This window comes from Orcinus orca, chromosome 17 (genome assembly GCF_937001465.1).
Source record: "Orcinus orca chromosome 17, mOrcOrc1.1, whole genome shotgun sequence".
Classification (NCBI taxonomy): Eukaryota; Metazoa; Chordata; class Mammalia; order Artiodactyla; family Delphinidae; genus Orcinus; species Orcinus orca.
The window spans coordinates 12513316-12535859 of record NC_064575.1 but is presented as its reverse complement, the minus strand read 5'-3'; the positions used below and the strand labels follow the sequence as shown (position 1 = coordinate 12535859).

General features: G+C 35.6%; 1 protein-coding gene across 8 annotated transcripts in view; it reads right to left on the bottom strand.

The window, feature by feature from the left end:
* CSPP1 (centrosome and spindle pole associated protein 1) overlaps positions 1-22544 on the bottom strand; it is a 193953-nt gene that overhangs the window by 54486 nt on the left and 116923 nt on the right. For 6 of the 8 annotated variants that reach the window (XM_033437555.2, XM_033437560.2, XM_049700437.1 and 3 more), the window contains 7 exons: positions 21799-21897; positions 20587-20657; positions 14376-14469; positions 13285-13342; positions 11141-11349; positions 8839-8960; positions 8402-8480 (listed from right to left, as the gene is read on the bottom strand). In XM_033437555.2, the coding sequence (XP_033293446.1) occupies positions 8402-8480; positions 8839-8960; positions 11141-11349; positions 13285-13342; positions 14376-14469; positions 20587-20657; positions 21799-21897 (732 nt within the window). The remainder of the gene's footprint in view (positions 1-8401; positions 8481-8838; positions 8961-11140; positions 11350-13284; positions 13343-14375; positions 14470-20586; positions 20658-21798; positions 21898-22544) is intronic. The other 2 variants (XM_033437561.2, XM_033437562.2) reach the window with 1 other exon arrangement.

Here is a 22544-nt window from a genome sequence, read left to right as displayed (position 1 = left end):
GAATCTATAGATTAGGACCTTTTATCAATTGTAGATAATTTTAAGATATCATCTCTTCAAATACTTCTTCTATCTCATTCTCTCTCTTTTTCTAGAATTCCAATTAGTTACACTTAAACCTTTACAGTGCCATAATTTTTACTCCCTTTTTCATATTTTCCATGTCTTTTTCTCCCCGTTCTGGCTGAATTTCTTCAGATCTACTAGTTCAGAGGTTCTCAAACTTTAGTGTACATCAGAATCACCAGGAAAGCTTATTGAACACAAGTTGTTGGGCCCCAGAATAGAGTTTCTGATTCATAGGTAGGATGGGGCCTGAGAGTTTGCATTTCCAACATGTTCCCATAATGCTGCTACTCTGAGAACCACATTTGAAAACCATTGCTCCAACTTATTAATTCTCATTTTGGGTATGTCAAATCTGCTATTAAGGCCCATCCATTGACTTACTACTCTCAATTATTTAAAATTTTTACTAAAATATCTAGTTAGTTCTATTTCAAATCTGTTGGTCATTCTTCATAGTTTCTTATGCCCTGATATAAACATGATCAATATGACCATTTTATATTTTGCCTAACAATTCCTAATCTGAGGTCTCTGTCATTCTTTTTTTGCAAGCCTATTCCCACTTATGGTTTATATCCTTGTATATTTTGTCATTTCTGAATATGAACGTCACATTTTCCATGGAAAAGTATTGAAAGTCCCTAATCTTCACTTTCTATTTTACCAACTGCTTTGGGAATTTCCCTTTTTATTACTCAGACACTGGTAGCTTCATTAATAATCTCTGTACTTTTTACCCTCCTCCGTTAAACAAATTTGTATCATCCTCCTATAATTTTGTCTCTCATCAATTTTCCAATCATTTTTGCTTAAAGAGTGATATTGCTTCCACATTTCAAGAAATATATTTCTGAAAGAGTACACAAAGAAAGCACATAAAACAAAGAGCAAAGATAACCACCATTCAAAACTAAAAATAAAGAAATGGAAAAACTACGTAAACTTATACACACTTTTGTTCACTGAATCATAGATTTTATTGATGGTATTGATGGTATACGACTAATAAAATCCCTAAAACCTTGCCCTGTTTATGGAGGCATGGGATGGGAATTGTGTCAAAGGTAAGAGGTTCTAAGTGTTGGGCAAAGTAGGAGCAATGATTCCTAACAACTGAAGGCTCCTCTCAAGCTTCCTTTTCTCCTTTTTCCCTGGTGATCCAGGGCTCGTACTTCTTAGAAATTATGCAAATGTAGCTCATCAAACTGAAAGCAAAAAGACTCAGAGAGCCACATCTATACACATCATAGTCAACGTACCCAAAGACAAAGAAAGAATCTCAAAAGCAGCAAGAAAATAACTCATCACATACAAGGAATCTTCAATAAGATTAACAGCTGATCAGAAACCATGAAGGCCAGCAGGCAATGAGATGACATATTCAAAGTGCTAATAGAAAAAAAAAAAAGTCAACCAAGAATTTTATATCCAGGAAAACTATGCCTCAAAAATAAAAGTGAAATTAGAACATTATTAAATAAAAATCAGAGAAGTCCTCACTAACAGACCTGTCTTATACGAAATACTGAATGGAGCACTTCAGGTTGAAATAAAGAACACTCAACAGTAACTGGAGTAAACACAAAGAAATAAAGAACACCAGTAACAGTAACCACATAGGTAAAGATGAAAGATAATACAAATATGGGACTTCCCTGGTGGTGCAGTGGTTAAGAATCTGCCTGCCAATGCAGGGGACATGGGTTCGAGCCCTGGTCCAGGAAGATCCCACATGCCACAGAGCAACTAAACCCGAGTGCCACAACTACTGAGCCCGTGCTCTAGAGCCCACGAGCCACAACTACTGAGCCCGTGTGCCACAACTACTGAAGCCCGCGTGCTTAGAGGCCATGTTCCGCAACGAGAAGCCACTGCAATGAGACGCTCACGTGCCACAATGAAGAGTAGCCCTCGCTCGCCGCAACTAGAGAAAGCCCGCACACAGCAACAAAGACCTAATGCAGCCAAAAATAAGTAATAAATAAATTTTTTAAAATAAATTTTTTAAAAAGATATTACAAATATGTTTTTATTTGTAACTGTATTCTTCTCTATCTGATTTAAAAGACAACTACATAAAGGAAGGAAGGGTTATAAAATTGTGTTGAGGAGCTTAAGTGTATAAAGATACACTTTGTCTGACAACAATGGCATCAAGAAGAAGGAAAGGTAGGGAGGGTGGGAGGGAGATGCAAGAGGGAGGGGATATGGGGATATATGTATATGTATAGCTGATTCACTTCGTTATAAAACAGAAACTAACACACCATTGTAAAGCAATTCTACTCCAATAAAGATGTGAAAAAAAAAAGATAAGGCTTGGAATGGAGTAGAATGAGCCAATTAAAAAAAAAAAGGAAAGGAATGGCATTATATTAAAGAAAAATTTTTGTATACTACTGAAATTAAATTGGTGTTAATCTGAACTCAGTTCTTTTAAATTAAAATATTAATTTCAATCTGCAAGGAAACCACAAAGAAAATAATACAAAAATTACACTAAAAGAAGCAAGAGAATTAAAATGGAATGCTATATTTAACATCAAAGAAAAGGAATTAATGGAGAACCAGAGAAACAAAAAGACATAAAATATACTTTTAAAAGATACATATATATAGCAAAATGGCTGACAGAGATCCTACCTTAACAGGAATTACATTAAATGTAAATACAAGCAAAAGCTAGCAGAATTGAAGGGGGTGGGAGGTAGGACGCAAATGTATGCTGTCTACACACTTTAGATTCAAAGACTACACTGAGGTTAAAACACAGAAAATTATATATCATGCAAACAGCAACTAAAAAGAACAAGAGTAGCAGTACTGTTAACAGACAAAATATATTTTAAGTCAAAAATTGTTACTAGAGACAAAGAAAGGATCTTTTATACCAATAAAGGGGTCAACTGATCAGTAAGATACAACAATTATAACCATATATGTACATAACTACAGACTCAAAACACAGGAAACAAAAACAGAACTGAAGACAGAAATAAATAAATCAAAAATAATAACTGAAGACTTCAATACACTACTTCTAATAATAGAAAAACTGCACAAAAGCTCAACAAGGAAACAGAAAATAAAAAACACTATAAACCAGCTAGATCTAAGTCACATTGATAAAACTACCTGCCCCAAAACAGTATAACACACATTCTTCTCAAGCGCATATGAAATATTCTCTAGCACAGACCACAGGTTAGGTCATGAAATAAGCCTCAATAAATTTAAAAGGATTGAAATAATACAAAATATGTTCTCTAACTGCAATGGAATAATATTAAAAATGAGTAACAAAAGGAAATTTGGGAAATTCACAATTGTGTGGAAATTAAACAACATACTCCAAACTAACCAATGGATCAATGAACAAATCAAATGAGAAACTGAAAAATACTTTGAGACGAATAAAAATGAAAACACAATCTATAAAATTTAAGGAATGAAGCTAAAACAGTAATAAAAAGAAAATTTATAGTTGTAGTGTGTATATATTTAAAAAGAAGACACTATATTTAAATAACCTAAACTTCCACCTTCAAAAACTAGAAAATATAAGAGAAACTGAACCCAAAGTAAACAGAAAGAAGGAAATAAAAAGATTAGAGGAGAGGGCTTCTCTGGTGGCACAGTGGTTGAGAGTCCGCCTGCCAATGCAGGGGACACAGGTTCGTGCCCCAGTCCGGGAAGATCCCACATGCCGCGGAGCGGCTAGGCCTGTGAGTCATGGCCGCTGAGCCTGCACGTCCGGAGCCTTTGCTCCGCAACGGGAGAGGCCACAACAGTGAGAGGCCCACATACCGCAAAAAAAAAAAAAAAAAAAAAAAGATTAGAGGAGAAATAAATGGAGACCAGAAGCACAACAGAGAAAATCAACTAAACCAATAGCGGATCCTTTGACAAGATCAATAAGATTGATAAATGTTTAGCCAGAATGAAAATAAGAAGACTAAAATTACTGAAATTAAAAAAATAAAAGAAACATCACTACTGACTTTATTAAAATGAAAAAGATTGTAAGGGAATACTATGAAGAACTGTATGCCAACACATTAGATTATCTTGATGAAATGGGCAAATTGTAGAAAGACACGAACTACCAGAACTGATGCAAGAACAATATTTTAAATATGAATTAACCAATGACAAGGAAAGAGATTAAATTAGTAATCAAAAAATTACCCATAAAGAAAAGATGAGTATCAACTGGCTTCCTGGTGAATTCTACCACACTGAAAGAAGAATTAGCAACAATCCTTCACACACTCTCCAAAGTAATAGAAAATGGAAGAACACATCCAACTAATTCTATTTGGCTAGTATCATCCTGATACCAAAATCAAACAGACATCAAAAGAAAACAAAAACCAAAGACCAGTAACACTCATGAATATAGAGATAAAAATCCTCAACAAAAAATTAGTAAACTGAAAAATCTAGCAAGATATGTAAAGGATTATACTCCATGACCATGTGAGATTTATCACAGGAATGCAAGGTTGATTTAATATATCTGAAACCAATAAATATACTACACCACATTAACAGAATAAAGAACAAAAACCACAGGATCATCTCAATAGATGCAGAAAAAGCATTTCACAAAATTCAACTTCCAAGTTAGTAAAATGTTGAAAGAATATGCTAAATACCCCTTCTTGATAAAAATAATCAACAAAGAATACAAAGGAACTTCCTCAAGCTAATAAAAGCAATTATGAAAAACCTGCAACTAACATCATACTTAATGGTTAAAGACTGAATGCCTTCCACCTAAGATCAGAATAAGATAAAAATGCCCACTCTCATAATATCTATTCAACATTGTACTGGCAGCCCTAGGCAGGGCAATTAAGCAAGAAAAAGAAATAAAAAGCATTAGATTGAAAAGGAAGAAGTAACCTCTATTAACTGATGTCATAATCATATATACAGAGGACTTCCCTGGTGGCGCAGTGGTTAAGAATCCGCCTGCCAGTGCAGGGCACACAGGTTCGAGCCCTGGTCTGGGAAGATCCCACATGCCGCGGAGCAACTAAGCCCGGGTGCCACAACTACTGAGCCTGTGCTCTAGAGCCCGCGACCCACAACTACTGAAGCTTGTGAGCCTGGAGCCCGTGTTCCACAAGAAGAGAAGCCACCGCAATGAGAAAGCCATGCACTGCAACAAAGAGTAGCCCCTGCTCACCATATAACTAGAGAAAGCCCACACGCAGCAATGAAAACCCAACACAGCCAAAAATAAATAAATAAATAAATAGATTTATTTTTTAAAAATCATATATACAGAAGAATGCAAAGAAATGCACTAAAAACAGTAATAATAAAAAGAGTTCAGCAAAACTGCAGGATACAAGATCAATATACAAATTTCTATTGTATTTCTATAAACCAATGAATAATATAAAAATGAAATTAAGGAAAGACCATTCACAACGTCATCAAAAAGTATTAAATGCTTTAGAATAAATTAAACAAGAGTTAAACAGTCTAAAACCCACAAAATACTGTTGAAAGAAATTTAAAAACCCCAAATAAATTAAGACATCCATGTCATGGATTGGAGATTTAATATAGTTAAGATGTAAGACTAAATCACAAAGAAATAGAAAATCTGAATAAACCTGTAACTAATAAGGAGATTGAATCCCTAATCAAAAATCTCCTGAGAGAGTAAAGCCCTGGACCTAATGCCTTCAATGATGAATTCTACCTAACATTTAAAGAAGAACACTAGTCCTTCTCCAATTTTTCCAAAAACGTGAAGAGGAGGAAACACATCCTAACTCATTCTAGGATGCCAGCATATCCCTGATTTCAAAACAAGACAAAAACATTACAAGAAAAGAAAACTATAGACCAGTATCCCTTATGACCACAGACGTAAAAATTCCCAACAAAATACTAGCAAGCCAAATGTATCAGCATATTAAAAGGATTAAATACCATGGCCAAATCGGATTTACTCCTGGGATATAAGGATGGTTCAACATATAAAAACTGATCAGTATAATAGACAATATTAACAGAATGACGGGGAGAAAAAACACACGACCATCTCAATTGATTAAGAAAAAGCATTTAACAGAATTTAACAACAACCTTTCATGATAAACACACTCAACAAACTAGAATTAGAAGGGAACCACCTCAACATAATAAATACCACATATGAAAAATCCAAAGTAAACATCAGACTCAAGGGTGAAAGACTAAAAGCTTTTCCTCTAAGATCAGGAACAAGGCAAAGGTGCCTGCTTTCACCCTTTCTATTCAACATAGTACTGGAACTATTAGGCAAGAAAAAAAAATTTAAATCAGCCAAATTGGGCTTCCCTAGTGGCACAGTGATTAAGAATCCGCCTGCCAATGCAGGGGACACTGGTTCAAGCCCTGGTCCGGGAAGATCCCACATGCCGTGGAGCAGCTAAGCCCGTGCACCACAACTACTAAGGCTGCGCTCTAGAGCCCAAGAGCCACAACTACTGAAGCCCGCGTGCCTAGAGCCTGTGCTCCACAACAAGAGAAGCAACCGCAATGAGAAGCCTGCACACCTCAATGAAGAGTAGACCCCCCTCACCGCAACTAGAGAAAACCTGCGTGCAGCAACGAAGACCCAATACAGCCAAAAATAAATAAATAAATTTATATTTTAAAAAAAGCAGCCGAATTGGAAGAGGTAAAATTATCTCTGTTTGCAGATGATATGATATTATATGCAGAAAACCCTAACAATTTCACACACACACACACACACACAAAACTGTTAGTAAAATGAATTCAGCAAAGTACCAGAATACAAAGTCAACACAAAAAAATCAGTTGAATGTCTATACACAAACAATAAACAATCTGAAAAGGAAATTACAAAAACAGTTCTATTTACAATAGCGTCAAAAAAACCCAGACTACACAGGATTTAACTTAACCAAAGTGGTGAATGACTGGTACAGTGAAAATTACAAAACATTGCTGAAAGAAATTAAAGACATAAACAAATGGAAACACATCCCCTGTTCATGGATTGGAAAACTTAATACTGTTAAAATGTCAAAACTACCCAAAGTGATCTAGAGATTCAATGCAAGCCCTATTAAAATCCCAGTGACCGGGCTTCCCTGGTGGCGCAGTGGTTGAGAGTCCGCCTGCCAATGCAGGGGATGCGGATTCGTGCCCTGGTCCAGGAGGATCCCACATGCCGCAGAGCAGCTGGGCCCGTGAGCCATGGCCGCTGAGCCTGCGCGTCCGGAGCCTGTGCTCCGCAACGGGAGAGGCCACAACAGTGAGAGGCCTGCGTACCACAAAAAAAATAAATAAATAAAATTAAAAAGCCAGACACAAAAGATAAATATTGTATGATTTCACTTTTATGAGGTACCTAAAGTAGTCGAAATCATAGAAACAAAGAGTAGAATATGGGTGCCAGGGGCATAGGGGAGAGGGAATAGTGAATAGGTACAGAGTTTCAGTTTTGCAAGATGAAAAGAGTTCTGGAAATTGATGGTGGTGATGGTTACACAACAATATGAATGTACTTAACATCACTGAACTATACACTAAAAATGCTTAAAAATGATAAATTTTATGTTATGTGTATGTTACCATTACAAAAAATTGAAAAAAACTTAAGATGGTTAATATTAAACCGATCTACAGATTCTATATAATCTCCAACAAAATCTCAACTGCCTTTTGGCAGAAACTGAGCAGCTGATCCTAAAATTCACATTGAAATACAAGGACCTAGTATAACCAAAACAATCTTGGAAAAGAAAAACAAATTTGAAGAACTCATACTTCTCGATTTCCAAACTTCCACAGAGCTACAATTATCAAGTGATACTAACATAAGGATAAACACATAGAACAATGGAATAGAATAGAGAATCCCAAAAAGAGACCCACACGAATATGCCCATTTTTGACAAAGGTGCAAAAGCAATTCCCAGGAAAAATAATCGTGTCAACAAATGGTGCTGGGAGCCATTGGACACTCATAAAGCAGAAGAAAAAAAAAAGACCTTCAATCAAAATCTAACACCTTATACAAAAGATAATTCAAAATGGATCATGAACTTAAATGTAAAACTATAACTATACATATATGACTTTGCTAATGAAAGAAAGTGAGGTTATTCTTAATTTTTTAAATGTGCTTTCTATGAAACACTGACTTAAAAGCAATACTTTGAACATACTGGTTACGTAATAACTGGAAATTAAAATAAGTTATATCTGTTCTGAAGAATAAAAGAACACATTGAATAATACAAGTTCTATGGAAGACAAATTAATCTTGAAACAAATTATTATTTTAACTACTTACACAATAGGCTGTGCTGGCTGGTGGGTGACAGGAGCTGTAACATAAGCTGCAGGCTGTACTCCCATCATTCCTGAACCATCTTAAAAGAAAACCAACATATTTGTTTCAGAGTACCCACTTAATAACACTTTATCTCTAAAGGAAAAGTCACATACTGAAAATGTTTCCTAAGGAAAAAAATCCAATTTCCTTCTGAGTTAGGAGTTAGCAGAGAATAAGGCCAGAAAACATAAAATATTTCTTAAATCTAGATAAAAAGGAAATAACTATGAATTATAACTGAGTTTTAAAATACAGTATTTATTAAATCAATATATATATAATATTGGAATTAAGTAAAGCTGTGCTTTTTCTCATTTATATATTTTTGCTTGCACAAAAACCAATTTTCCTGATTGAACCACTGGAAAATAATGTTTACCCCACAGATAACTCACAGTAAGCAAGACTAGGATCCAACGTATTCCTGGCCCCATAAAAATAGTACGCATCATCGTAAGGAGTTCGATAGTTGGTAGCCAAAGGTGGTAGCAGGGGAGGTGGAGGCAGAGGTGCAATGCTGTATCAAAAGACAATTGGGAAATTCTTCTCATATTCCACTGCAAATTTTTTAAAAATCAAGATGTGATTTTCTTACAAAAATCTTACTGAAAATCTAATTGCTGCTTTAGGAAAAGCCACCATCTTGCTTCAATCTCTTATCAAAAATTATAACTCAAAAAGCAAAAAACATAAAATTTCATAATTTAAGGTACAACACTTATTCAATCAATTAACATCTAATTCGTCACTATCTGCCAGTATTGACCAAACATGGTCTCTGTCCCTCAGGAACAATACAAAAATAAACAGCCATTACAGCAAAGTACAGTAAATGAAACAATACAAGTAGACACAGGATGCTACAAGAACATCGAGCAGGAACATTTAAATCACATAGGGAAGAGGAGGAAAGTATAAGGAAGGCTTTCTAGGAAAGGCAATGCTTCAGCCACACTACTAGAGTGAGTTAGTCACAGAGAAGAAAGAAACAACATCAAGAAAAGGCAAAGAGGTACAAAATGAGATTATAAATGGTTCCATTTGACTGGGAGAAAGATGTAGTTTTTTAACCCTAAAAATGTTTTGCTCTTTCAAAGGAATTAAACTATAATGTGAAAAAGAAACTATTTAAATATCAACAGTAAATTTCTGAGTTCATTTTCAGCATTTCATAAAGTTAAAACTTCTAAAAACCTCTACATCAGCACTTCATTAATGTTTAGGAAGTATCTCTGTATTTCCACCAAGGCAATATTTTCCATTAGTTAAAATGTAAAAGGCAAATTCCCTTAGATGAACAGAAAGAAAAAGGAGGCATCCTAGAAAATGTTTTCACTTTTGAGTGTATATATTAGGTTCTCCCTCGTATACTTCAAAATAATTGTGAAGAGCTGAGAAGGCATTAAAGTTCTCTTCAGTCATGAATATTTTTCATATTTACTAATCATTCAACGTGTCTAACCTTACTATCCTCACTCCATAGATAAACAAAGCAGTTGAAAAATTAAGGGAACTGTCAATATCATTAAATCTTAAATTTTTATAGAGATTGATATAAAATTTAATCCTCACAGCAACCCTATAACTGTAGATTAAAAAACATATATATATATATATATACACACACACACACACACACATATAAAAATATCTGTTACTATTCTACCTTTTACAAATGAGAAAACTGAAGTTCAATACAAGTGTGGTCTGCCCAAATTCCAGGCAGTGAAGCCACCCATTTTAATCCCTAAATCAATGCTAAAATCATCATACCATCCTTTGTAATTCCAATCCCGCCTAGTCCTTTGAGTCAGGAAGCCATTAGATGAAACAAACAAAACACCTGATGAATACAGTACACATGGTCCTACAATTCGTTAGCAGTAAATAAAAGATAATACCAAGTCCTAAAGGAACGTATAGCCCAGAAAATAATGTTAAAAAGGAAAAGCACCTGATTAAATGCGATCCTACAATATCAATGTTAAAAAGGAAAAACACCTGATTAAATGCAATCCTACAATTAATACATTAATAGTAAGCAAAAATAAGAGAAAATCCTACTAAGAGAAGAAAGTATAGACCAGAAAATACCAATGTTAACAGGATTTTCTTTATGTTTAGTCCAGAATAGCACAATGCTTTTTACCTATGGAAGTCAAATCTTTACCCTAATACCTAAATACAGGTTTTATAATCTCAACACTTTATTTCAGGTATTTGAGTTGCATAGCCTGTAAGTAATCACAGAGAAAGAGTTGAAGGAAACAGAAACTAAAATAAAGTAATATATATAAAACAGTCACATTAGAAACTTTTTCTACATTAACTGAAGAAAGTATTCAATGTTTGCCAAGTGGAAATTACAAAATTGAAAATGGCTAGGTTTTATATGTTAAACAGATATTCCAAAATACGACCTAAAACTAAATAATAAATATACTTAGTCATGCATTTTAAAAATACTGAAGCATCTTTAAACAGCAAAAGAATGTTATAAGGATTTCCCTTGTTTTTATAATAACTGAGAAAAGATCAACAATGGAAACAAATTTCAATAGAAATTATTTGACAAAAGCCTTTAACTGCACAAAAATCTCTGAAGGATAACATTACCTGCTTCAGCAAATCCTTCTGAATATACAATATAATGATACCTTACCTAATTCCCAAACACAAAACATTTTAAACAAGCACCTGGGAGGCACCATTTCACCAAGGGTGCTGCTGGGTCCATTGTGCAAATCTTCATTTTGAGATGGGATGGAGTAAACTGATGGGATGGGTGGGACAGATGGGGCAGACAAAGGAGGGAGAGGTGTCTGGAAAGCTACTCTGGGTCTTTCAGGTGGTATCGTCTCTTCGAAGTATCTTGGTGTCACACTAAACTGCTTTAGTCTATCAGGCTAAAATAAAGAAAAAAATCTGTTTGTTGCATGTAATCATAAATTTAAAGGTGGAAGGGATCTCCAAAGACCCTCTATCCCAGACTGCCAGCAGGCACTTAAGTTAGACATAGAATAACAGAATTTTACAGCTATAACTAAGAGATTTTAAAGATCCAATTCTTATTTTATAAAAGAGGTAACTGAGACTCCATGAAAGTACATAAATCACCTAAGGTCTAACCATTCATAAATAATCAAGCAAAGACTAGAGCCAGATATTAATTCTAAATATAAAACTCTATTATACTGGGGGTTTCCCTGGTGGCGCAGTGGTTGAGACTCTGCCTGCCGATGCAGGGGACACGGGTTCGTGCCCCGGTCCAGGAAGATCCCTCATGCCGCGGAGCGGCTAGGCCCATGAGCCACAACTACTGAGCCTGTGAGTCCAGAGCCTGTGCTCCGCAACGGGAGAGGCCACAACAGTGAGAGGTCCGCGTACCACAAAAAAAAAAAAAAAAAAAAAAACTCTATTATACTACAAGACTATGCTGCTCCACTACCAACTGCCATCAAAGTATTCTAACATCAAAGTATTCTCTAGATCAGTGTGAGCACAGCTTTTCTGTAAAGAGCCGGCTAGTAAATATATCAGGCTTTGCAGGCCATGTGGTCTCTTCACAACTACTAAAGTAGACCAAAACAATATGTAAGCAAATGAACGAGGGAGTGCTGCAATAAAGCTTTACAAAAATAGGCAGCAAGTGGATTTGGCCACAGGCTACAGTTTGCTTACTCTCGCTCCAAAACATCATTTACGTGTCCTTTTCTAAGATGTGTACATCAAAAGTAAACCCAAAAGTAATGGTCTACATATTATATCTAATATTTTTATTTATTTATTCTCATAAAGCAACTTGACACTCCAAAGGTTGTTTCATTTAAATATAAATAAGAAGGTCCATCAAACACTAAGGTAACTATATATGCAAAGTTTAACATGCCACCATATTACATTAAAAAGTTCAAGATTTGAAAAGGAAATTTCTGATTGTCAAAACTATTTCAAAGGTATTTATTGACAGAGGAAAATATATTCAGTTTTGGAATTCATCCTTTTTTCCCCAGCATGTTTAATTTCTCAGGAATGATTTCTCAGATTAATCTAAAAGTTTTACTCTATGAGCAGTCAAAAAGCACACTGGGAGTGATGCTGGTACAGTATTAAACTTTTTAAAATGAATAATCCACAGGATATATACTTAGCATAAGAAAAAGACAAAAGTTGCCTACAGCTGAGTAATTTTGATATATTCTTTTTAAGAATGAACTTTTTAATGAAATTAAAGTTTCTTAATCATTAAAGATGAAACAAAAACTTGCCTTAGCAAATAAATTCTACACACTCAGCTAAAAAAAAAAGTATCCTTTGACAAGAGTCATAAATTATTACCTTCTCCTTACTCAACTGCGATGATATGTGTAATTCATTCCAATTATGAAAATTGAAGAATTAAAGTAAAAATAAGGTTATTACCTCTAGATTTACATTAAGTAAAAACTACTAAAATGCTTAAAGCCTAGAATTAAAGATTTCAGTTCCTTTGGAAATTCCTCTAATATAAGGAAAATGGTCATGATACAATGAAAAAAATTATTAACATCCATTGTAAATTAAACTAAAACAGTGCATGGAATAGTGCATGTAAATAAAGTGGAAAGGAATAATTTACAAGAAACTTTAAAAACGCACACATGAAAAAGGAAAAATTATCTTAGAGAAGTAAACAAGTAAGAGTTAGGACTTAATGTTTTATGAGAACTGAATTTAGTTTATTACTGTTCAAACTGGTCTACTCATACATTTTCCCCAATATGTTCTATCTCCACCTGCCACTACATTTGAGGCTTATTTGAACGAAAGATTAAACATTAAAAGACGGCAGGAACCCTTACCGATTTCTCAGGGTCTTGTGCTCCAGAAGCTGCAACCCTGAGATCCAAATCTTTTTCTCTAAACAAAATTAAAGTTTTATATATTAAAAAGTTATAATAAACACTATCATTACTGAAACAACCTTACACACAAAGTCCATGCAATAACATCTCCAAAAACAAATAATTCCTTTAACTGACAATAAAGTCTTAAATAATTCTGAAAACTAAATTTTCCGATTTGGTGCAAAGTAAACTAATATTCACATGTAAACTGCCCTGGAATAAATATCTCTAAACCAGTGCCTGGGATACTTCAAAGGCTAAGGAATTCACACAGAATAAAGTAGAGAAGTAAAACAAAATCTTTACTTAGTGAAACAAATAAGAAACTTTTTTTAACGTTCATGTATATCTTCAGTTCACAAAAAGGAGGGTAAAAAAATGAAAAATTAATACAATACTTTCCAATAAGAGTTTTTAAGAAAATGATGTTAAAGATGGCTAATATCAGACAGTAGATATTGGCTTCCTCTTAGAAAAAAAAACAAAACTAAAAGATGACAGGTCTCAAATTATCTTAGAACCAAGATATCTATCCCTAATTTTAAACTGGAATTAATATTTCACAGGTATTTCTACATGAAAGATTACAAACTCTGAGACTTGTATACAATATAAATATCTGTGGATCTATCATGATTATTTTTATACAGCATGTATACGTGTGCTTACCATTTTATTGTTAAAAGACAAAATACTTTTATTTTATATTTGCTACTATATATGGGATAATACAGTGGGCATGTAGATAGCATTAAATGCTACCCTAAAACTGAAGAAATTAATGAAAGTATGTACAAGGCCTGTTATAGGATGAACACATAGTCTCCTTTGTTACCTATGATAAAGAAAATGAACACCCACATGGTATCTGTTTTATTACCCTGGCTGATTTACAATGTGGAGACTGAAATAGAATGATTTACAAATACTGAATCGTATTAGGAAAAATATCCCCTTATTTTACCATGTAATAGTCACCACTATGTCATTTTAAACAAACGTATCTAAATTCAAAACATCTTTTTAAAATGCAAACCTTTCATTACCGTCTCTTGTTCTTCTGTTGTTCAGCCATTTGTTCCAACAGTTCTTGTCTATATTTCTCTTTCCTTCTCTGAATAAGTTCTCGATCTTCACCTCCTAGAAAGTGGTAAGAAAAAAATGCAGTCTTAACTCTTAAGCAACACATGTAACTGGAAAGACAATTTTTTAGTCTCCATTTTTAATTATATCAAAGAGTATAATTACTACATATGCAGCAAATATAGAAGGTAAATCATATGTATCATTACCTATTCAACTAGTTTCATAATTTTTGAATAACTACTATGTGTCAAACCAAGACACATTAATCCTTCCCAAACTTCTAAATAAGAGAATATTCTAACTCCTATCCCCATTTTCCAAAGATCAGGATATCTCCACTAACACCTCCCACAAGACCCTTAACTTTAACAAGTGTGTTCAAAATGAACATCTCAAAAGCAATCGCCCTTCTTTGTTTTCTGTTACTGGCCAAATAATCGAGCCTCAAAACCCCACTGTAACTTTTATGGCTCATGCTTTCTTATTTACTTCATGTGAGGACCCTCTTCTCTATTCTCATGGCCATCAGCCTTCGATAGGAACTCTCTGTATTTTACCTGAATTGCAGCAATAACCTTTTAACTAGTCTCTGGAACTCCTCCCCCCCTCCCTACTCCAATACAACCAGCACACTTATGTAAGACTAACTATCTTAAAATACAACACTAATCATGATGACACATTGCTCAAAAAACTTCAATAGTTACCTCAATTCTACAGAAAAAAATATATAAACCTCTGGTTCTGGTATCACTTACATGAAAATCCAGTCATGCAAGCACCTTAGATCCACAGAAAATTATTATTATTGCATGTTAGTAACATAAAATAACCTCTTAATCTAGATATGCAAAATCTGGAACATTACACAAATCACAGGGTTATCAAAAATGCAACCAAACCAGAAATTTCTCTACTACCTTAATTATTAGTCTCCCAACCATCAGTTGGACACACAGCATCTGAATTTGCCCATTAAGGACAGATGTCAGCAACAGTGAAGCTCCCAAAGGGTAACATAAATTACATTAAGGTTAATAATAATGTTTTACAATCAAAGTAGATATATCCATTCTGCTTCTGATCATGATGGAGTTAAACACAAAACTCAGCCTCCCTCCATTAAAAAAATAATAATAAAATTAGGCAAAATATATGAAATAACTGTTTTTCAGATACTGGACACTGGACAACAGGTAGCACACAACTGTAATACCTGAGAGAAGTTAAATAAATGAGGTGAGCCCTTCAGGCACCCGTTTCTACCTGCATGCAATCTCCATGGATACAGGGAAGGAAAAATCCAAACAAAGCTGGGAAACTATGTTAAATTGAGCAGATAAAGATCAAAATTCAGGGGCTTCCCTGGTGGCGCAGTGGTTGAGAGTCCGCCTGCCGATGCAGGGGACACGGGTTCGTGCCCCTGTCCGGGAAGATCCCACATGCCGCGGAGCGGCTAGGCCCGTGAGCCATGGCCGCTGAGCCTGCGCGTCCGGAGCCTGTGCTCCGCAGTGGGAGAGGCCACAAAAGTGAGAGGCCTGCGTACCGCAAAAAAAAAAAGATCAAAATTCAGGAAAGCTAAAATGACTAGAAGTTTAGGGCAAAGATTGAAAAAGAAGCGTAAAAAGGGCTTTAGAAATCTGTAAAGGCATTCCTTCAAACTTTACTGTGTACTAGTCTGTGTATGCAGAGTGAAATTCCATTAGGCTGGGCAAAAAATTACGGAGGACACATAAACTGAATTCTCAGACCTCCTCAAACAAAGTGGAGAGAAATTTAAGCTCCAGGCAGCTAGACTGGAGTTCTCGGTGATCCTCTAAGGGTATTCAGGGAAGAGCCCGAGAAAGGTCACTCTGTAGCAGGAAGGCTGAACAATCTTCCTAGAGCGAAGGCTACTCTAGATGTCCCAGCTAAGTTTAGATTTAAAATAAGGCCTCTGAAAGACTGGTCCTTAAGTAACAGAAAAACATGACTGTGGTAGGCAAAATTCGAAGACAGATCCTATGTTCCCTGCCTTCTAGCGCTGACTCCCTGTAAAAACCTTCCCCGAGTGTGGGCAGGACCTATGACTTGCATCTAGCCAATGACTATGGCAAAGGTGAAAGAAATCTACAGATGTATGTAATTGAGGCCCAAATCAATTTCGAATTATCGAAAGGGAGATTATCTTGGGTGAGTCTGATATAATCAGATAAAAGCCCTCACTGAGTTTAGAGATTCTCCTTGCTGGCCTTGGTGAGGAAGCCCATGTGGCAAGAAACAGCAGATGGCCTCCAGGAACTGAGGGCAGTCTCCAGCAGATCCAGTAAGAAACCAGGGCCCTTAGTTATACAGCCACAAGGAAATGAATTTAGTGAAAAATATGAAGGGGCTTCTTCCCTCATAAGCCTACAGATGAAAAACAGCCTGGCTGACACCCTAACTATAGCCTTATGAGATCCTGAGCAAAAGACCCAACAAAATTCATGACCCACAGAAATTCAGATAATGTGTGATTTTTTTTTTTTTTTTTTGCGGTATGCGGGCCTCTCACTGTTGTGGCCTCTCCTGTTGCGGAGCACAGGCGCCGGACACGCAGGCTCAGCGGCCATGGCTCACGGGCTTAACCGCTCCGCGGCATGTGGGATCTTCCCGAACCGGGGCACGAACCCATGTCCCCTGCATCGACAGGCGGACTCTCAACCACTGCGCCACCAGGGAAGCCCATGTGTGATGTTTTGAGTCACTAAATTTGTGCTAATCTGTGATGCAGCAATAGAAACCCAATACAGTGATTAGAAAAGTTAATCAATTGAAAGAAAAATCACATAAACAACAGAGATGACGTAACAACAAAGATGTTAGAACAGCTATCATAACTATGCCCAAATATTTAAATGAAAATAGTAATATAATGAGGAGGAAATGGAAACTATTATAAAGAACTAAATGGGGAGTCCTACTTCTGCTTAGAAACTAGAAAGCCACAAGAGAACATTGCTCATACCCCACAATGGAAAAAAGCTCAATCATCTACAAAATCAAAACTTTTAAAAAGCCCATCAGAGAGCTGAGGTTACAAGCAACCATGTAAACTAAATTCCAAAGGGTATAAAAACCAATCCATAGAAAGATGGGACAACCCAAGGGTTTTACCTTTACCAGAGTACAGAGAAATAGGCAGCTACCTTAGAAGTAGGTAAAAAGAAAATAACTGAAACGCTAATGAATTCTTAAAGGCTTTCTGTGGATTGGAATAGCAATGCAGAAGGGGAATCTGCACTCACTTGCTGCCCCTACCAGATGTTTATGAGACCGAAGATGGGGCAACGCAAGACATCTAAAAGACACCATTCTGAGGCAAAACAAACAAACCAACAGAAAACCAATGCCCACATTCCAGACTCTTCTCTCATATAAAGTAATCTATTGGTTGAAGGGCAGAAAACCTTGGACCCAGCATTCTGCACTCATAGAAAGGTCTGCTACTGTTAGGGGAAGAGCAGGAAATTCTCACATATAAGATCTTCCACAGGGCTTCCCTGGTGGTGCAGTGGTTAAGAATCCGCCTGCCAAAGCAAGGGACACGGGTTTGAGCCCTGGCCTGGGAAGATCCCACATGCCGCGGAGCAACTAAGCCTGTGCGCCACAACTACTAAGCCTGCGCTCTAGAGCCCGCGAGCCACAACTACTGAAGCCTACGTGCCACAACTACTGAAGCCTGAGTGCCTAGAGCCCATACTCCACAACAAGAGAAGCCACCGCAATGAGAAACCAGCACACCACAACGAAGAGTAGCCCCCACTCGCTGCAACTAGAGAAAGCCTGTGCGCAGCAACAAAGACCCAACACAGCCAAAAAATAAATAAATAAATTTATTAAAAAAAAAAAGATCCTCCACAGGCATAAAGGAGAGTTTGGCTACCACTCTGAGGAGGGGCAGGAACACTGATACTCATTTCTGAGAACCAAATGCACAGGGCCAGCTTTGCTACAGCAATCTACTGCTGAGGAAGGAAAAGTGTGGCAAGAGAGACAACCTCTTCTGTCAGGGGCTGGCAGGTCTTGCTAAAAACTGAGGAAGGTGCAGGAACACTGAGAAAATCTCTCCAGGCCCCACAGTCAGAGAATTTAACACTTCTCTCTAAACAACTGGTAGAAGAACAGTTAAAAGTCATTAAATATGTACAAAACATGAACATCACTATCAACCAATCGGCTTAACTGACATTTATAAACCACTACACTCAACAACCACACAATGCACACTCTTTCAAGTACACATTAAACATTCACCAAGAAAGACTATATTCTGAGTCACTTTTTAAAGTTTCATTTAAAAAATTCAAATTTGAAATAATTGAAATTTACAAATTATTTTCTCAGACCATAAGGGAATTAAACAAGCAGTCAATGTCAAAAAGCAGGAAAATCCCCAAGTATTTGGAAATGTTAAAACATACTTCTAAATGACCCATGATTCTGTTAGAAACCCCATATTATTTTTGCTCTCAGCAGTCAGCTGTCCTAATTCTTTAAATAAAGCAAAAAGGCTCCAAACAAGGTCCTTGGGGCAAAATCATAGGAAGACAAATTTCAGTTCAATTGAAATGAGAATACTTCAACAATCAGAGCCACGTGAAGTTGGAATGTGCTGCCTCTGGAGAGAGTAAGCTCCCTAAGGGGACACACAAATTTAGGCTGGGGGAAGAAGATACAACCGTGAGATAAATCACTGAATTAACAAAGAGTTTAATAGTCTATTCCAAACATGACTCTATTATCAAACATTAATCTATAATTCCTGATTGCATTAATGATAAATTCATGCCATTCATCTTTAAAATATCAGGGTAATCCATTTATTGATAAAATTATTTGTCACTAGCGTTCTCAACACAGAAAGCCATTTCTCCAATTTTTACCATGTTTAACAAAATACATCATAAGAAGCAAGCCCTTACTCTGACTTATTGATAGGCTAAATTGGTCAATTCTCACTCAAAGACATTACACTAGAATAAAACTCTAGGTGTTATGCCATTTTTCTCATAATAGCCATTTCAAGGAAACAAAAGTCTGAGAATATCATGCAATTATACATCTCTAAGCCAAAATTTAAATTCCTGACTGCTTTTAGGTTGAATGAATCTAAACTATTATCTAATTTCTTCATATACTTCAGTGAAACAAAATTTCAGGCAATTTTTTCTGATAGTTTTACACAAAGAAGAGACCACTTTTCTACTTAAAGTTACATACAGGAAGTATGCTCTCTTCACACTGTTTCTCAAATTAAATGTGACAAGTTAATATAGCAAATCAACATGCTTATCTTAAGCGATGACCTTCATTTCTGACAAAATAAATAGAAAATCTGGATTATAATCATTATTTGAACAAAACGCTTTCTCAGAAACTACATGGAAAGAACATGGGAAAGGATGTTTATCAAAGGATAAAAAGGTTTAGTTCAGGGGAACTGAAATGTAAGGCAGTTTTGTGCTAGCTAAAGAAGAAAAAAAATGAAGAAAGAAATTATCACATATAAAATAGAATATAAGAAATAGCCAAGGGCTTCCCTGGTGGTGCAGTGGTTGGGAGTCTGCCTGCCAATGCAGGGGACATGCGTTCGAGCCCTGGTCTGGGAAGATCCCACATGCCATGGAGCAACTAAGCCCGTGGGCCACAGCTACTGAGCCTGCGCGTCTGGAGCCTGTGCTCTGCCAACGGGAGAGGCCGCGACAGTAAGAGGCCCGCGCACCGCGATGAAGAGTGGCCCCCGCTCGCCGCAACTGGAGAAAGCCCTCGCACAGAAACAAAGACCCAACACAGCCAAAAATAAATTAATTAATTAATTTAAAAAAAAAAGAAATAGCCAACACTATGACAAAGTGAAATATGAATTTAAAAGATTTTACTGAAATTAATATTTATCATCAATAGAAAGTTCATCACTAAATAAAAGTTTTTAGCTTTAAAATTATACACAGAGCTATATAATACACTAAATAATTATAATAGCTATATAATATGCTAAATGTTTAGCATAGTGCCTATCACAAAGTAAGCACTAGAGAAATGTTTTCTATTATTAGTAAGAGTGGTATTAATTACAACACTGAGTTCTCACGAAGACCTTTTATAAAACACTCCACAAAAGTCTAATCAACTGGAGGTTTTTGTACATACCAAAGAGCATCCCCGCAAAAGGACTACACATCTCTCGATTAGTAGGTTTGGATGGTTCATTGTCTCGAGCGCTAAAAACAAAAAACTAAAAGAATTAAAACCCAAATAATTTTCAGGAAACAAAAATTTAGAGTGAAATGCAGGTATGAGTTATTGGCCTTTCAAAGTACTATGGACACTATAATAGTTATATGTTTTTAAAGTTAATGTAAAATCATGGCATTTTATCTCTTTATACAGTGGGAACCCAATGCATTCAGGCTCTATAAATATGTGACCTTTTTCTTCAGCCAGCTTCACTAACTCTATAGATTCCCAATAAAACCCTTTTTCATAAGAACAGTTACCCAAGTAAGGAAAATGAATATAAGTACACATAAATAAATCCTAAAAAAGAAGGATGATATCTGTACCCGCACTTTGAAAAGAAGATCATCTCTAAAAAACTCCTTCCTTGAAAGAAACAAGGAAAAACAAAAAGACAACTCTCTCAAAGAAAATTTAATTAATTAGACTCAAATAGCAAATTCTGTATCTCAAGGATTTTTATGTGTTACTTTTCTTCAAAGAAAATAGACACCTTTCCTGACACATGACAATATTATCTTCATTATGCACTATAAATTCGGAATCATTTATCCTTACGTACAACACAATAAAGCCACCAAAATGATAAAAACTACAGAAAGAGAACATGAATATAAAATGCATATCATTTCCTTTTTTTCAACATGACACAATTATGTATGAGTACTAATTTTACACAGTAAGCATAAACGTTATCTACTCAATATGTTGAAAATCAAAAACAAAGTTTTGAAAAGAAAACTCATAAGAACATTTTCAATTTATTTCAAGTTATGTCATCTCTGTAACTCCAAGATATTTTAAATTGATTTTTAGTCCATTAAATTATACACTTATTTCTCCTTTCATTAGTTCAAACAAATATATATACTTTATAACGATAGGGACTCAGAACACCTTGGCACACTTTATAATCAAAACTTGCTCTTCAGAAGAATGCTGTAAAGTACCATAAAGTTTCATGTAACACAATTCTCCCCTCCCCCTTTCTCCCTAATTCCTTTCTCACTAATAAGGGAGGCTGTTAACATACTATAACTTTCTAGTTTTCCAGCAAGCCAGTTTTAGCAGTTGCTGTTTTACAGTACAACGACTGAAGGGCAGAATTTATATTACATACTATACCTTTGATTTCCAGCAGATGAAACCCGTATGTTTGACTGTTCTGTGACATCACCACCATACTCCATAGGAGGCACATTCCCTCGTCTGTTCCCGTACATCCTTAAAAACACATTAGCTTACAGAGCTTGTTCCACATACAGTGGACTTTTCTTATCTCTTTGGTGTTTTTACATTTGATGTTGGAAATATTAAAGGGAACAAAGTGTTACAATGAAGTTTTACTGTAAATACATTCTAAAATTAATTCAAATGACATTTGACTCAAGTATGATCTGCTGGTTAATGAGAGACACTAAGAGTTTAGATTCACTAGTCTTTAAATCAAAGGGAGGTTATTATAAACTATTTCAATATAACTTCTAGAAATTTTTAATATCAAAGCTATGCAAATACTAATAAGACTTCTTTATTATTCACTTATTCAAAGAATATTTACTGAGCACCAACTACATGCCAAGTACTAATCTAGGTACTGGGTATGTGGACATGGTCCTAGCCCTCATGAAGATAATAGTCAAATTTCAAAATGAGATCATTTTTTAATCAAAATTCATAGATTCTGGGAATTATTTCACTGAATATACAAACCTTTTTAACTTAAAAGTACAGCAGCAGTCTTACCATTAAATTAAATCAAATGTAGCAAGCCACAACATTTGCTAACACTGTAAACCACATGAAATACTAAATATTAGCAATAGGTGAATACAGAACATTATAAACATGGGTAGAAAGTTAGTTCACTT